The following is a 16,278-nucleotide window of genomic DNA, read 5'->3' as shown; positions in this document are numbered from 1 at the left end:
CTGTTGCTCCACATCCTCGCCAGCATTTGGTGTTGTCAGTGTTCCAGATTTTGGCCATTCTAATAGGTGTGTAGTGGCATCTCGTTTTCATTTGCATTTCCCTGATGACATAGGATGTGGAGCATCTTTTCATAATGTTTACTTGACATCTGAATATCCTCTTTGGGGAGGTGTTTGTTAAGGTCTTTGCCCCATGTTTTAATCAGGTAGTTTTTTTATTGCTGAGTTGTAAGAGTCCTTTGTGTATTTTGCATAACAAGATTTTATCAGATGTGTCTTTGGCAAATGTTTTCTCGCAGCCTTGAAGAAAACATTTGCTTGTCTTCTAATCCCCTTGCTACTGTCTTTTGTAGAGCAGAAGTTTTAAATTTGAATGAAGGCCAGCTTCTCAATTATTTTTTTCATAGATTGTCTTTTTTAAAAACTTCATTTATTTTTTATACAGCAGGTTCTTATTAGTTATCTATTTTATACATATTAGTGTATACATGTCAATCCCAATCGCCCAATTCATCACACCATCACCACCCCCCCCCCCCCCCCCACTTTCCCCCCTCGGTGTCCATACGTTTGTTCTCTACATCTGTGTCTCTATTTCTGCCTTGCAAACAGGTTCATCTCTACCATTTTTCTAGATGCCACATATATGTGTTAATATACAAAATTTGTTTTTCTCTTTCTGACTTACTTCACTCTGTATGACAGTCTCTAGGTCCATCCATGTCTCTACAAATGACCCAATTTCATTCCTTTTTATGGCTGAGCAGTATTCCATTGTATATATGTACCACGACTTCTTTATCCATTCTTTTGTCGATGGGCATTTAGGTTGCTTCCATGACCTGGCTATTGCAGATAGTGCTGCAGTGAACATTGGGGTGCATGTGTCTTTTTGAATTATGGTTTACTCTGGGTATATGCCCAGTAGTGGGATTGCTGGGTCATATGGTAATTCTATTTTTAGTTTTTGAAGGAACCTCCATATGTTCTCCATAGTGGCTGTATCAATTTACATTCCCACCAACAGTGCAAGAGGGTTCCCTTTTCTCCACACTCTCTCCAGCATTTGTTGTTTGTAGATTTTCTGATGATGCCCATTCTAACTGGTGTGAGGTGATACCTCATTGTAGTTTTGATTTGCATGTCTTTAATGATTAGTGATGTTGAGCAGCTTTTCATGTGCCTCTTGGCCATCTGTATGTCTTCTTTGGAGAGATGTCTATTTAGGTCTTCTGTCCATTTTCTTTTTTCCTGTCCATTTTTTGATTGGGTTGTTTTTTCTTTAATATTGAGCTTCCTGAGCTGTTTATATATTTTGGAGATTAATCCTTTGGCCCTTGATTTGTTTGCAAATATTTTCTCCCATTCTGAGTGTTGTCTTTTCATATTGTTTATAGTTTCCTTTGCTGTGCAAAAGCTTTGAAGTTTCATTAGGTCCCATTTGTTTATTTTTGTTTTTATTTCCATTACTCTAGGAGGTGGGTCAAAAAAGATCTTGCTGTGATTTATGTCATAGAGTGTTCTTCCTATGTTTTCCTCTAAGAGTTTTATGGTGTCCAGTCTTATTACATTTAGGTCTCTAATCCATTTTGAGTTTATTTTTGTGTATGGTGTTAGGGAGTGTTCTAATTTCATTTTTTTACATGTAGCTGTCCAGTTTTCCCAGCACCACTTCTTGAGGGGACTGTCTTTTCTCCATTATATATCCTTGCCTCCTTTGTCATAGATTAGTTGACCATAGGTGCGTGGGTTTATCTCTGGGCTTTCTATCCGGTTCCACTGATCTGTATTTCTGTTTTTGTGCCAGTACCATATTGTCTTGATTACTGTAGCTTTGGAGTATAGTCTGAAGTCAGGGAGTCTGATTCCTCCAGCTCTTTTTTTTTCCCTCAAGATTGCTTTGGCTCATAGATCGTGTCTTTGGTGTTGTATCTAAAAAGGCATCACCATACGCGAGGTCATCTGGGTTTTCTAGATTTTGAGTTAATTTTTGTAAAGGGTTTAATGTCTGTGTCTAGATTAATTTTTTTTTGGCATGTGGATGTTCAGTTGTTCCAGAACCGTTTGTTGAAGAGACTATCTTTGCTCCATTATATTTTTACTCCTCTGTCAAAGATCAGTTGACTATATTTATGTGAGACTATTTCTGGGCTGTTTATTATGTTTCATGAATCTATTTGTCTGTTCTTTTGCCAATACCACACTGTCTTGATTATCATAGCCTTATATTAATCTTGAAATCAGATAGCATCAGTCCTTCAACTTTGTTCTTCTCCTTTAATATTGTGTTGGCTATTCTGGGTTGCTTGCCTCTCCATATCAACTTCGAATAAGTTTGTCAATATCTGTAAAACAACTTAATGGGATTTGATTGTGATTGCATTGAATTTATAGATCAAGTTGACATCTGGACTATATCAAGTCTTCCTACTCATGAACATGGAATATCTCTCCATTTATTTAGCTTTACTTTGATCATGTTCATCAGAGTCTTGTAGATCTCATATAGATCTTATACATATTTTGTTAGATTTTTTACCTAAGTATTTGTGTTTGGGGTGCTAATGAAATGTTTTTAATTTCAAAATCCACTTGTTCATTTCTGGCATATAAGAAAGCAATTGACTTTTGTATATTAACCCTGTATCATGCAACCTTACTATAATCACTTACTAGTTCCAGGAGGTGTTCCAGGTGATGATGTGTCAAAAAGACACATGCACCCCAATTTTCACTGCAGTACTGTTTACAATAGCCAGGTCATGGAAGCAACCTAAATGCCCATTGACAGAGAAATGGATAAAGAAGATGTGGTACATGTATAGAATGGAATATTACTCAGCCATAAAAAGGAACAGAATTGGGTCATTTGTAGAGATGTGGATGGACCTAGAGACTGTTTTTTTGGTAAATTTTTATTTCCTTTTTCCTTTATTTTTATTTCAGATTTTCTACAGACAATCATGTCATCTCAAAACAGACAGTTTTATTTCTTCCTTTCCAATCTGGATACCTTTAGTTTCCTTTTCTTGCCTATTAGCAAGGACTTCTAGTATGATGTTGAAAAGGAATGGTGAGAAAGTATATCCTTGCCATGTACTGGATCTCAGTGGGAAAGCTTTGAGTTTTTCACCATTAAGTATGATGCTAGCTGTAGATTTTTTTCTAGTTTGTTGAAGAAATTCCCCTCTATTCCTGGTTTATTGAGAGTTTTTACCATGAATGGGTGATGGATTTTGTCAAATGCTTTTTCTGCTTCTATTGATATGATCATGTGATTTTTTTTTTATTTTTTAGTCTGTTGATGTGATAGATTACATTAATCGATTTTTGAATGTTGAACCACCTTTACATACTTGAGATAGATCCTACTTGGTCCTCGTATATAATTCTTTTTATACTTTTCTGGATTTGATGTGCTAGTATTTTGTTAAGGATTTTTGCATCTATATTCATGAGAGATATTGGTCTGTAGTTTTCTTATACTGTCTTTGTCTGGTTTTGATATTAGGGTAATGCTGGCCTCATAGAATGAATTAGGAAGTATTTTCTCTGCTTCTATCTTCTGAAAGAGATTATGGAGGATCGGTATAATTTTGTTCTTAAATGTTTGACAGAATTCACCAGTGTATCCATCTGAGCCTGGTGCTTTCTCTTTTAGATTATTAACTATTGATTCGATTTAGACCTATTCAGATCATTTATTTATTCTTGTATGCATTTTGGCAGATTGTAGCATTCAAGGAAATGGTCCATTTCATCTAGGATATCGAATTTCTGGTCATGGAGTGGTTCATAATATTCTTTTATTATGCTTTTAATTTCCATGGGATCTGTAGCAATGTCCCCTCTTTCATTTCTAGTATTAGTAATTTGTGTCCTCTCTTCTTAGTTAGCCTGGCTGGAGGTTTATTGATTTTGAGTTGTATATTTTTAAAAATGTGAGCATTAAGCAAATAATAGGACTGATTTGATGAATAGAGAGCATTCTGTTGAATAAACAGGTAGTAGGTTGATCTCACATTGAAAATGCTTTGTGGTTGGGTAGAGGGATATGCTGCATTTGAAAGGGGGTCTCATAGTGCCAGCATAAGTAAATAAATAACAGCTTTTCAGGATTGTTTCTTAGATGCCCCTATTCCGTGTTTCTATAGTTAGAACGTAAAAGATTAACTTTTTTGATTACACTTTTGTAAGAAGTTTGATTTTCTTGCATTGGTGACTCTGCTGACTTCACCTTTTTTGGTCATATCTGTATAAATATCCATATCCAAAAAAAGAAATATAGAATTATTTTTCACAAGTGACACAAATACTCTATAATCAAACTGTGTTATTCTTATTTTTGTAAGGTACAGAACACTTTTTTTCCCTACCATACGTGAACTTTTTCCAAAATTCATTTCTTACACAACTGTTACTTACAAGGTTAGCTCCCAATCTCATCCTAGGCAGAAAAAACTGTTTACCTGCATTGTTTCATTTCAGGGTGCAAAAACCTCTCTTCTAATTTCTGGTTGATTCCTGAGTTTCATCTAAGATACTTCAGTTCTCAAGTTAAAACTTAGGTTAAAATGCAATGACTCCATGAAGGAGTTGTAGAAGTCACATTTCCACATCATCCGAACACAGAAAGTGAAGCTTGAGGGTTCTAAAGATACCATCACCTAACAATTTTGCCTACAGTCAGCCTTGAATTAAATTAAATGTTTACTGATCAATACTCATTTGATCTTCTTCCCCATCCTTACCTCAGCTGATGATTATGCTTTCTGTTTTACTGATAAATTAAAGCAGTCAGAGGACAAATTCTCCAAACTCCCACCACTATGTCTTCCTGCATTTGCACCTTTTGAGATGAACTGGCCATGCCCTGGGTCAGTTCAAAGTCTTCCACTGTCCCCTCTTGCCTACTGAAAGATGTTGCTAGCAGTGCTACTCTCTTTCTCTACAGCATCAATTTCCCCTTCACTATTGGAAATTCTCTATTGGAAGCTGTCATTTCTCCCATCTATAAGAGAACCCTCTTTTGACTCACTTGTACCTCTAGCTACAGCCCTAAAAGATTGTCTGTACCTAATGTTTTGGATTTTGTTCCTAAAATTTTCTTTCGAACCTACTCCAGTAAGGCTTTTGCTCTAAGTGCCACCAAAACTTTTCTTGTCAAAGTCACCTATGATCTCATAGTGCTTAACCCCCTCCTTCTTGGAAACCTTTCTTTCTTGGCTTCTGGATACCGTTCTTTTCTGGTTTTACCTGTGTCTCTTGATGTATTTTCCTTTGCTCATATCTCTCCATCTCCTAAACTATAGGCATTGTGCGCCTCAGGGCTTAGTTCCCGGAGATATTTCTCTCTCTGCCTAGCTCACCATGTCTCTCTCCCTGTTGCTCTGTCTCTCTGTGTCATCTGTGCTCACTTTTTTGATGGACTCCTCTAATTGCATGGCTTTACATGCTATTTATATGCTAATATCTTCCAATTTTTCTTTCTCAGCTCTGTCCTCACCCCTGAGCTCCATGTACTCAACTGCCTACTGACATCACCCATTGGATGTCTGTAAGCTTCTCAAAATTAACAATCCAAAGCTAAGCTCCTACTCTTCTTAAGCCATCCCTATCCCTCACCCTGTTTCACTGCAGCTCCATTTTTCTAGTTCCTCTAGCCAAAACCCATAAAGTTCATCCATGCCTCCTCTCCTTCTTTTACAATCCACGTTAGATCCATCAACAAATCATGTTGACTGTGCCTTTTTTTTTTTTTTTTAAATTTATTTATTTATTTATTTATTTATGGCTGTGTTGGGTCTTCGTTTCTGTGCGAGGGCTTTCTCTAGTTGCGGCAAGTGGGGGCCACTCTTCATCGCGGTGCGCGGGCCTCTCACTGTCGCGGCCTCTCTTGTTGTGGAGCGCAGGCTCAGTAGTTGTGGCTCACGGGCCCAGTTGCTCCGTGGCATGTGGGATCTTCCCAGACCAGGGCTCGAACCCGTGTCCCCTGCATTGGCAGGCAGATTCTCAACCACTGCGCCACCAGGGAAGCCCCTGACTGTGCCTTTAAAATTATATTCAGAAGTCTGCTCCTTCTTACCCCGTCCCTTGCTGTTCTCCTGTGAACCACCACTGGCTCATCCTGGGTGCAGTAGGCTTCTGTCGCCTTGTCCTTGCCATCTGTTCTCCATACAGCAGGCAAAGGGATTCTTTAAACATGTAACTCAGCACTCTGCAATGGCTATCTGTCTCACCAAGAGTAAAAGCCAGAGTCCTTTCAAGGTCCTGCGTGATTTAGATGCCCCTGTTCCCCACAATGGCCTCTTCAATCATCTTCTGCTTCCTCACTCGCATCCAGCCACATGGGCTCCTCACTGTTCCCTGAACACGCCAGGCGAATTTCTGCTTCATGGCCTTCGTACTTGGTGTGCTATCTGCCTGGAATGTTCTTCCCTCAGATATCTGTATGGCTCACCTTCTTGCTGACTTCAGGTTTTTACTCAAATATTTTATAGAGACACCTTTCTCTAAAATTGCAACTGTTCTGCCACCCTCTCCAAATTTTCTGTCCCCCCTTCTGGGCATTAGTTTTCTCACTGGCAGTTTTTACTGTCTCAAATCCTTTATGTTTTACTTATTCATTCTATACCCCCTACTACAATTTAACTTTCGCAAAGGCAGTGTGTTTTTATTTAGCAACAGCTTCTCACTTCCTTCATCTCCTTACACAGTACAAGTCAGACTTACATTCTTGATTTAATTAAACATTGTTGAATGTTTTCACTGTCCTAGCACTGTGTCAGGCACTTTTGCACTTTTAGTTTAATTTTCCCAGGTTACCTTCGACATAAACATTGTGATTCCCATTTTGCAGATGAAAAACCAGGATATGGTGTCTTTTCTACAGATAATCATAGATACTGGAATGGGGCTTTAAACTCGAGACCTCTAACTGCATGTTACGTACTTTTCTAATATGCCATGCTGTGGACTAATCCACTTTTTAAAAAAATTAATTAATTAATTAATTATTTTTGGCCGCCTTGGGTCTTCGTTGCTGTGTGCAGGCTTTCTCTAGTTGCAGCGAGTGGGGGCTACTCTTTGTTGCGGTGCGTGGGCTTCTCCTTCCAGTGGCTTCTCTTGTTGTGGAGCACGGGCTCTAGGTGTGCGGGCTTCAGTAGTTGTGGCGCACGGGCTTAGTTGCTCCGTGGCATGTGGGATCTTCCCGGAACAGAGCTTGAACCCGTGTCCCCTGCATTGGCAGGCGGATTCTTAACCACTGCACCACCAGGGAAGTCCCGACTAATCCACTTTTAAAAGAATGAGTTTGCTTTTGAAAGGGGAATTGAAAAGGACTGTCCTTGTCTGTCCTTTGCCATCTAACTTCTCACCCACCCCATCTTCTGTCTTATTTCCCTGTAGCACTAAACTCAGCCACTACTGAGGACATTCCATTCTCTTAATCAATCAAAATTATGAGTCCCCAGATTTCCTGTGAGTTACCCTCATTTATTTTACATCTGATCACTTTTTCAAATTTTGAACGGTCATAAAGGCACAAGTCATATCTTTCAGAGAAGGAATTCAAAGATATGAGCAGTGAGACAGAATAGGATGGGAGAACTTGGTAGGAAGTTCAAGGAATTTCTCTCTCTGATGCTTGAACTAACTCAGAGGCCACCAGGAAACAACAGAGAAGCGCTGAGCCAAAAATGAGTTTGGAGCAAAGGGGCTGAGAATATCTAAGAACCAAAGCCTAATCTGAGAGGAAACTGTCTTGGCTGAAGCCCAAGACTCAAACCCAAGCAACTTGTATGACTGCAGTGTAAGTAGTAGAGATATTCTTGCTTTCTTTGGCTCCAAAGAGTCTCGTTACTTGTAATCTCATTATTCTTTCATGGTTTAACTTTTTTTTTCTTTTATAAATTTATTTGTTTTATTTATTTATTTTTGGCTGTGTTGGGTCTTGTTGCTGCATGCGGTCTTTCTCTAGTTGCAATGAGCGGGGGCTACTCTTCGTTGTGGTGTGTGGGCTTCTCCTTGCGGTGGCTTCTCTTGTTGCAGAGCATGCGCTCTAGGCGCATGGGCTTCAGTAGTTGTGGCTTGCGGGCTCAGTAGTTGTGGCTCACGGGCTCTAGAGCGCAGGCTCAGTAACTGTGGCATACGGGCTTAGTTGCTCCGCAGCACGTGGGATCTTCCCTGACCAGGGCTCTAACCCGTGTCCCCTGCATTGGGAGGTGGATTCTTTTTTTTTTTTTTTTTTTAATAAATATTTATTTATTTATTTATTTATGGCTGTGTTGGGTCTTCGTTTCTGTGCGAGGGCTTTCTTCTAGTTGTGGCAAGCGGGGGCCACTCTTCATCGCGGTGCGCAGGCCTCTCACTATCGCGGCCTATCTTGTTGCGGAGCACAGGCTCCAGACGCGCAGGCTCAGTAATTGTGGCTCACGGGCCCAGTTGCTCCGCGGCATGTGGGATCTTCCCAGACCAGGGCTCGAACCCGTGTCCCCTGCATTGGCAGGCAGATTCTCAACCACTGCGCCACCAGGGAAGCCCTGGCAGGTGGATTCTTAACCACCGTGCTACTAGGAAAGCCCCATGGTTTAACTTTTAATGTAAACCGTTTGTTTCCCCATCTGTAAAACAAGATAGTGGGGACGGGTGATTCCATAAGAGTGCCTTTAACTTTAAAATTCTGTGATTTTAAGACCACTGCATTATTCCAGTCGATTTTGACTCTAGACCTAGTGATAATTAGACCTCTTTTTTACTGTATAAGGTTTACTTTAAAATAATAATTTATATATTATTAATATTATTAATAATTAATATTGTTTATATTAATATTTATATATTTAACCAAATACAAAGAATCACTGAAGTACTTTTGGATAAAAGTTAAAATGGTTTAAAAAATCAGTTTTATTTCTTATTGAGATTGTCAGACAACCTCACCTTAAAAATGACAACACAGACTGAGTGTTCTTCCAAAGTAACTGGGGCTGGAACATCTTATGGGTTCTTAAATAATGGTGATTTTTTTTCCCTTAATGTAAGTGAACTATTTAATGGCACGTATATATCTTCCAAAATCAGTCTTTTCTCAAAATGCTGAACTGATCTTAATAGTTTCCTAAGTAAAACAGAATTAGTAAGGAAATCTACCCGTCCCCTAATGGCATGTATTACTTCCAGAGCAAATACATTTCTTTTCCTCACTGTCTCTCTTTGATTGAGACTAGTTTAAATGATTAATTCTTCTCATTTGGCAGGTTTTTTGAAATTTACTTGAAATGTTTCCTAGTATTTTTTCCTCAACTTTTTTTTACACCTTTTCCCTCTTTTTTGTGCTTATCAAAATCTTGCTGTGCCTACTATAATTATTATAAAAAGATTGATAATGAATCAAGCAGCCAAGCTCATGTCCGTTGTGAAAGAATTTACCCAGTTTTTTTTTTTTGCTTTAAATATGTCTTAAGAGGCTTATTTTCATATTCATATTTGTATCCATTTTTAAATGTTTGCTGAAGTTCATCTGTTTATCAATGAACTCTATGAGGAAAGAAGACATTGTATTATAGATTAATTTTCTCCTACCTTCATAATTAATAAGCCTTGGACATGTGATTATTTAAACAGCATAAGAAAGACAGTGGCACTCAAATTTAAAATGCTTCTTTTAAAAGAAAACTAGAGAGTCTGTTCTTTAGCCCTGAACAATCAGTGTGTTTCCTGATTGCAGAGTCAGGAAATACTTTACTTTTGAAGCAATAACGGTTATTCCCGGGAAGTTTTATAATTGGCTGCATAGTGATAACATCGACTTGAACAAATACAGCAAAACTACTGCTGGCTTATCTAGAATGAAAGAGAACTTCTTAAGTGCGACAGAGAGCTAATACTAAGGATTACATCAGTTTGGCATATTCACTGCTCTTGGAGAACAACTGCAATTTTCAGCTTGCTTCCTGACCAAAGGTATCTTTCCTTTGTGCTTTTTCAGTATCCAGACTTTTTTCCCTTGGATTTGCTTAGGACTTTAAACATCAGTGTGTGGTAGTTGTAGAATTTATTTACTTGTGAAGTCAGGTGAAGTGTAATTTTTACAATACCATTGGATTTCTTGAAATGTGATGACTAATTATGATAATTAATTAATGAGAAACAACAGCCTGACATCCAGGAATCTAGTGGCAATTTTTCTTTTCTCTAGAGTGAGGAATTGCTTTAATGTCTGAATTTTGATACTTGAACTTATATTCTTTTAGTGAGATCACTGAAGGTGTAAGGACAGAATACTAGCTAAAGGTGGCCCTGTGCTTTTTCTAAATATCATGAGGCATTTGAAAAAAGCCCCATTTATTTTATCGCTTGTTGCAATTGGTTATTGTGTGTCAATGGAAATGAATAATGTCGATGACTTACAATATTTCTGGCTTAATAATAGAGATGATTTTCCATCTTCTTTTAATGTACACTATTTTGTTCCTATATTAACATCGATGCAAAAGTAAACCCATGGAAATTTGGATTTAGGTGAGATCTTGTTGAGCATCTTTCTCGTCCCCCACTTTACTGGCAAGGAAACTCTAGAAAGCAGAATGACACAAATTCCTGGCAGATCAGGGGAGAGAGTATAAACCTCTTAATTCCTGGGTAGAGGGATTATTAACTCCCTTTTCATTATTGTTATTTTGTGTTAAAATTATATGCTATACATATAAAACTATGCTATACAATAAAAACTTTGCCTTGAATTGGCATTGAATTTTCATCAGACTCTGTGAGATGTAGGCAGATTCTGAGCAGTGGCATTATTCGTAGCCAGAGTACGAATAACTAGAGTATGAACCTAGAGCGTGTAGCTTGAGGTGTCTCCTAGCATCTGAAGACATTCTTGCAACACACATTCACTTCCTAGTTGGGGTGAACACTGAGCCGAGTGGAAAGCCTCAGCTCTCTCTTCTGGGGAGTGCCAGATCTCTCTTGTGTTATCAACAGGAATTTACTAACCCCATCTCAATCCGGGAGAGCTTTCATCAGGGTTCTAGGTGGTTGTTCACTATTTGTATATTTTTGTTTGCTGACAACTGTCACTCAGTTTCTTCTGAGCACAGAATTCTCTCCCAGTGGTCAAATGGAAGAACTCTAGTAAGACACAAAATCACCACAACTCAGTCTTTCACTTAGGAGCTTATAGCATTAACGGTAAAGAGAAAAAAAGACGTTGAAAGATGTGATACATGCAAGGAGTCAAATTCATTCAAAAACACATCTAAATCTAAATCTAAATATATGTCAGTTAACATTGTCCTATAGGAGAATAGTGTTTTCCCAAAATGTCTTGTATATGTGTAAGTACTGGATAGAGATTTTGTGTTTCTCTTGTGTTGCTTCTGATTGATCTCAAATAAATGTCTCAACAGAAAGTTTTCATGGTTCTCTGATAACTCATTTTCCCGCTGTGGATATTTGACTGTCCTTTCTTTATCAGTGTGTCCCTTCTGGTATGGGCTCTGAGTGTGTAGGCAGGGGCTGTATGATGTTAACTTACATGTGTGTGTTCCACTTATAAGCAAAAACAGAGCTGAATGTTGTTAGATCAGTTTCACAGGCCAGCCTCTTTGCAGGTCATTGTAAGCTGCGTTTAGTCATGACCTGAGAGGAGATATTAAAGGCAACTAGAATCTATGTTTTATGGTGCAGTTAACAATTCAAAGTATTGGAAGATTAAATTACCTACTCAGTTTAGTCAAGATGATAAGCTTTGCTTCTATGAACTGGGTCATTAACTGAATTATATTTAGGTATTGAGCTTCTACCTGTGGTCTCAGGGAAATGTCCTGTGAGACTATAGGGATTCAGCCACTAATCAGTTCTTCACATAACAGCTCTCAACGAGAAAAAGTACAGACTTATAATATAGAGGAATTGATACAACTAAGGTCAAACTGACTTTATTTTCAGTCTTGATAGAATTAACTCTAATAATCATTAAAATATTTGTGACAAGATCAAAATTCTGCAGGTTCAAAAAAAATCCTACAGATAATATTTCTTATTCTGTACTCCATAGAGACACTTTGGAAATTTAGGTGCACTAGGGTTGTAAAATCAGATGAAAAGTGTCTAATGAAATATGGTTAGTGAGGAAGGAGGGAGCCATCTATTTTAGGATTTTGCCTAACCCACTAGAATCATTGTACTTTTTTCAGGGTTGAATGTCTAGGTCAGTCTCCATAGCTTTGGCCCTTGTCAGACACTAAGGCAAAAAGAAAATGACAGAGGGCTAAGGTTGCTGATCATGTGTTCCTACAAAGCATCTGACTTCCCTGGAGATATGTCAAATGTTCAGGGTGAGTCATTGAAACTATAGCATTTGGACTTTATTCTTTCATAGGAAATACTCTACTAGCAAGCTGAAAGTCTTGTGATTTTTAAACTGTGAATGTTCTGGCAGTATATCCCAAAGAATTATGTGAAAGAGAAGAGATTCTGGTTTTAGAATTGGTGCTAGAATATTTGAAGAAATACCTTGTATGTCTGAATGTGAATCAACCCTGCGTATAAGATGATCTCTCTTTTCCAAAGGTAGAAATTACCAAAAAAAGTTTTTTCCCCCTAGTCCACATATTGAGGATCTACTTTGTACCAGGCTTTGTACTCTAGGCTTTGGGGATACAAGGAAAAAATGCGGGAAAAGAGACAGAAATCACCACCCTCCTAGGGCTTACATTCTAGCAAATCAATTACACAGAATGTTAAAAGAGGTAAGTGCTATAGAGAGTAATAAAATGGGGGAAAATTCCAGGGGAATGCTGGCTGTGTCAGAGTGTGTCTTTGTGTGTGTGTGTGTGTATGCGTGTTTTGGTTTAGGGGATGGTTGCTGCCTCAAGGTGACATTAGAGCATGGATTTAAACGAGATGAGGAGTGAGCCGTCCAGTTATCTGGGGGAGGACTTGGAGTTCAGAGACCTCGAGGGAGGAGTGTGCCTGGCATGTTCAAAGAGTAGCCAGGAAGCCAGTGGGGCTGGAGCAGAGTGAGTGAGAGAGGGATGCTGGGAGGAGTGGTCAGAGGAAACGAGGTGAGAATGAAAAGACGAAATCCAGGTTGACTGTCTAAAGGTCACATGGAGGGTGTGTAGCCACAGTGCATATTTAATCTATGTGTATGTCAAATGCAGAGGGTGAGGGCCCTGTAGGACACTGTAGGGATTGTGTCGTTCACTCTTAATGAAATGGGGAGCTTGGAGGATTTGCAGGTGAGCAACATGACAAGTTTAAAAAGGATCCTTTCTACTTTTGAGAGTAGATTGAAGGGGGCAAGGGACACCCGTTAAAAGGTTATTGCAGAAAACCAGATGAGAGATAATGAGTTGTATTTCATTTTGTATGAATGTACCACCTTTTGTTCATCCTTTCACTTTTTCCCCTTCAGTTTTATTGAGATATAATCGACATATAGCATTGTATTTAGTTCAAGGAGTACAACTTAATGATTTGATACATGTATACATTGCAAAATGATTACCATAAGTTTAGTTAACATCACTCACCTCACATGGTTATAGATTTTTTTTTCTTGTGAGAACTTTTAAGATCTACTCTCTTAGCAAGTTTTAAATATACAATATAGTATTATTAACTCTAGTCACCATGCTGTACATTACATCCCCAGAACTTATTTATCTTATAACTTGAAGTTTGTACCTTTTGACTACCTTCACCCATTCCTCCCTCCATGCCTCTGGCAATCACCACTCTGTTTTCTTTATCTATGAGGTTTTTTTTTTTTTTTTTAAGATTCCACATATAAGTGAGATCATACAGTATTTACCTTTCTCAGTCTGACTTATTTCAGTTAGCATAATGCCCTCAGGGTCCATCCATGTTGTCGTAAATGGCAGGATTTCCTTTTTTATGGCTAAATAATATTTATCACAGTTTCTTTATCCATTCATCTTTTGACAGACACTTAGGTTGACTTAGATTGTTTCCATGTCTCGACTATTGTGAATAATGATGTGATGAACGTGAGGGTGCAGGTATCTTTTCGAGAGAGTGATTTTGTTTCTTTTGAATATATACCCAGAAGTGGAATTGCTGGATGATATGGTAGTTCTATTTTAAATATTTTAGGAACCTCCGTACTGTTCTCCATAGTGACTGCACCAATTTACATTCCTACTAACAATGCACAAGGGTTTCCTTTTTCCCACATCCTCCCCCAGTACTTGTTATATCTTGTCTTTTTGATGATAATCATCCTATCAAGTGTAAGGTGATATTTTATTGTGGTTTTGCTTTACATTTCCCTGACAATTAGTGAGCATTCACTTGTTGATGAATATTTGGGTTGTTTCCAGTTTTCGGATATTGTGACTAAACCATCTATGAATATTTGTGTACAAGCCTTTCTGTGGACATACGTTTTCAGGGCTTTCACCTAAATCTCTAGGAGTGGAATGACTGGGTTGTGAGATCTATGTTTAACTCCCAAGCAGCTGCCAAACTCCTGAGGTAGCTGTGCCATTTTACATTTCTGCACACAGTGTATGAGGGTTCCTGTTGCTCCACATCCTGGTGGGCACTTGGACTTTTTAATTAATTAATTATTTTTTGGCCGCACTGGGTCTTCGTTGCGGTGCACGGGCTTCTCACTGCGGTGGCTTCTCTTGTTGCGGAGCACGGGCTGTAGGCGCGCTGGCTTCCGTAGTCGTGGCTCGCAGCCTCAGTAGTTGTGGCGCACAGGCTTAGTTGCTCTGCGGCATGTGGGATCTTCCCGGACCAGGGCTCGAACCCGTGTCCCCTGAGTTGGCAGGCGGCTTTTTAAGCACTGCGCCACCAGGGAAGCCCCACTTGGACTTTTTGATGTTAGCCATTCTAATAGATAATGAACTAGTATCTTCCTGTGGTCTATATTTGCATTTTCCCTGATGGCTACTGCTGGTGAGGGGTGTCTGGATTTTAACCTCTTCATCCAGAAAGTTAATTTTAGCCTCATTGTTGAAGCTTTGGTTCCTTTCAGCTGAGGCTCATAATAATTTAATTAAATAATTTATTTATCTCAGTCGTGGTTGGTACCTTAGCATGTTACACTTTTTTATATTTAAATTTAATTTTTCACCTTTTGATCCCTTATAATACGTTTTAAAAGTACTCAAAGGTTATATTATGATGATTTATTAAAGGTTGCTGTAGCCTGTATAGTCTCATGGTTTTGTTTTCAGGAAACGAATACACTTAAAAGTGGAAAGTATGAAAGTGATATAAAATTCCAATCTTATCCTTAAATCACTATGTCCAATAGTGTAATTTAAGTTTATGCTTTATCTTATGTAGGATCTATTACTTTCTGTATTTTATCATTTAGGATGAGCGAGCATTCTGTGATAATAACAGGTCTAGGTAAACATATACGATCGCTAAATATTCAACTAAAGTGAGGATTTCTGAATTCTTTTCCAGGTTCCCGATGTTATCAGCAGCATAAGGCAGTTATCGAAAGCTGCCATGAAGGAGGACGCCAAACCCAGCAAAGACAACGAGGACGCCTTTTACAACTCGCAGAAGTTCGAGGTCTTGTACTGTGGCAAGGTGACCGTGACCCACAAGAAGGCCCCGTCCAGCCTCATCGACGACTGCATCGAGAAGTTCAGCCTGCACGAGCGGCAGCGCCTGCGGGTCCAGGGCGAGCCGCGCGCCGCCGATGCCGGCGAGGACCCGGCGGTGTCGGAGGCCCAGGCGCCCGCTTCCCCCGCCGACGTTCTGTCCGAGGAAGGGGATGGCGTCACCGACACCCACCCCGTCTTCCCCGCGGCGCCCAGCCAGCCTGGGCCGTCCAGCTCTCGAGTCTGCTTCCCTGAGCGGATTTTGGAAGATTCTGGCTTTGATGAACAGCAGGAGTTCCGGTCTCGGTGCAGCAGCGTCACCGGTGTCCTGCAAAGGAAAGTTCACGAGAACAGCCAGAAGCCGCAGCCGCGGAGGAGGCACGCCAGCGCGCCCAGCCACGTCCAGCCCTCGGATTCGGAGAAGAACAGAACGATGCTGTTTCAGGTGCTGCCCAGGCCGCGTGCTCTCGGGGTGTTTCCCCATTCTTTGCTAGACGGAAGCAGCCGGGCGGCCAGCTCTTCCCTGGTCCTCGCTCTGCAAGCGTCCAGCCTTTCTGTCATATCCCTTGGGAAGCAGATAAGGCAGGTGGAGAAAGAGAGCAAACAAAGGAAAGTAGTGAAGGGGTGAGAGGCAGACGGGGAATGTAAGAAAAAAGGGAGCAGGGAAGGGAGAGGAAGAGAC

The 16,278-nt window shown here is 39.7% G+C and overlaps 1 protein-coding gene across 4 annotated transcripts in view; it reads left to right on the top strand.

The window, feature by feature from the left end:
* The window catches only part of TBC1D4 (TBC1 domain family member 4), a 211,083-nt gene that overhangs the window by 117,511 nt on the left and 77,294 nt on the right, over positions 1 to 16,278 (top strand). For all 4 annotated transcript variants that reach the window (XM_036831403.1, XM_036831404.1, XM_036831402.1 and 1 more), the window contains exon 2: positions 15,454 to 16,041. In XM_036831403.1, the coding sequence (XP_036687298.1) occupies positions 15,454 to 16,041 (588 nt within the window). The remainder of the gene's footprint in view (positions 1 to 15,453; positions 16,042 to 16,278) is intronic.

Source organism: Balaenoptera musculus, chromosome 18, assembly GCF_009873245.2.
Source record: "Balaenoptera musculus isolate JJ_BM4_2016_0621 chromosome 18, mBalMus1.pri.v3, whole genome shotgun sequence".
Taxonomy (NCBI): domain Eukaryota; kingdom Metazoa; phylum Chordata; class Mammalia; order Artiodactyla; family Balaenopteridae; genus Balaenoptera; species Balaenoptera musculus.
The sequence above is the reverse complement of the archived record's forward strand: the minus strand, read 5'-3'. Positions and strand labels throughout refer to the sequence as shown.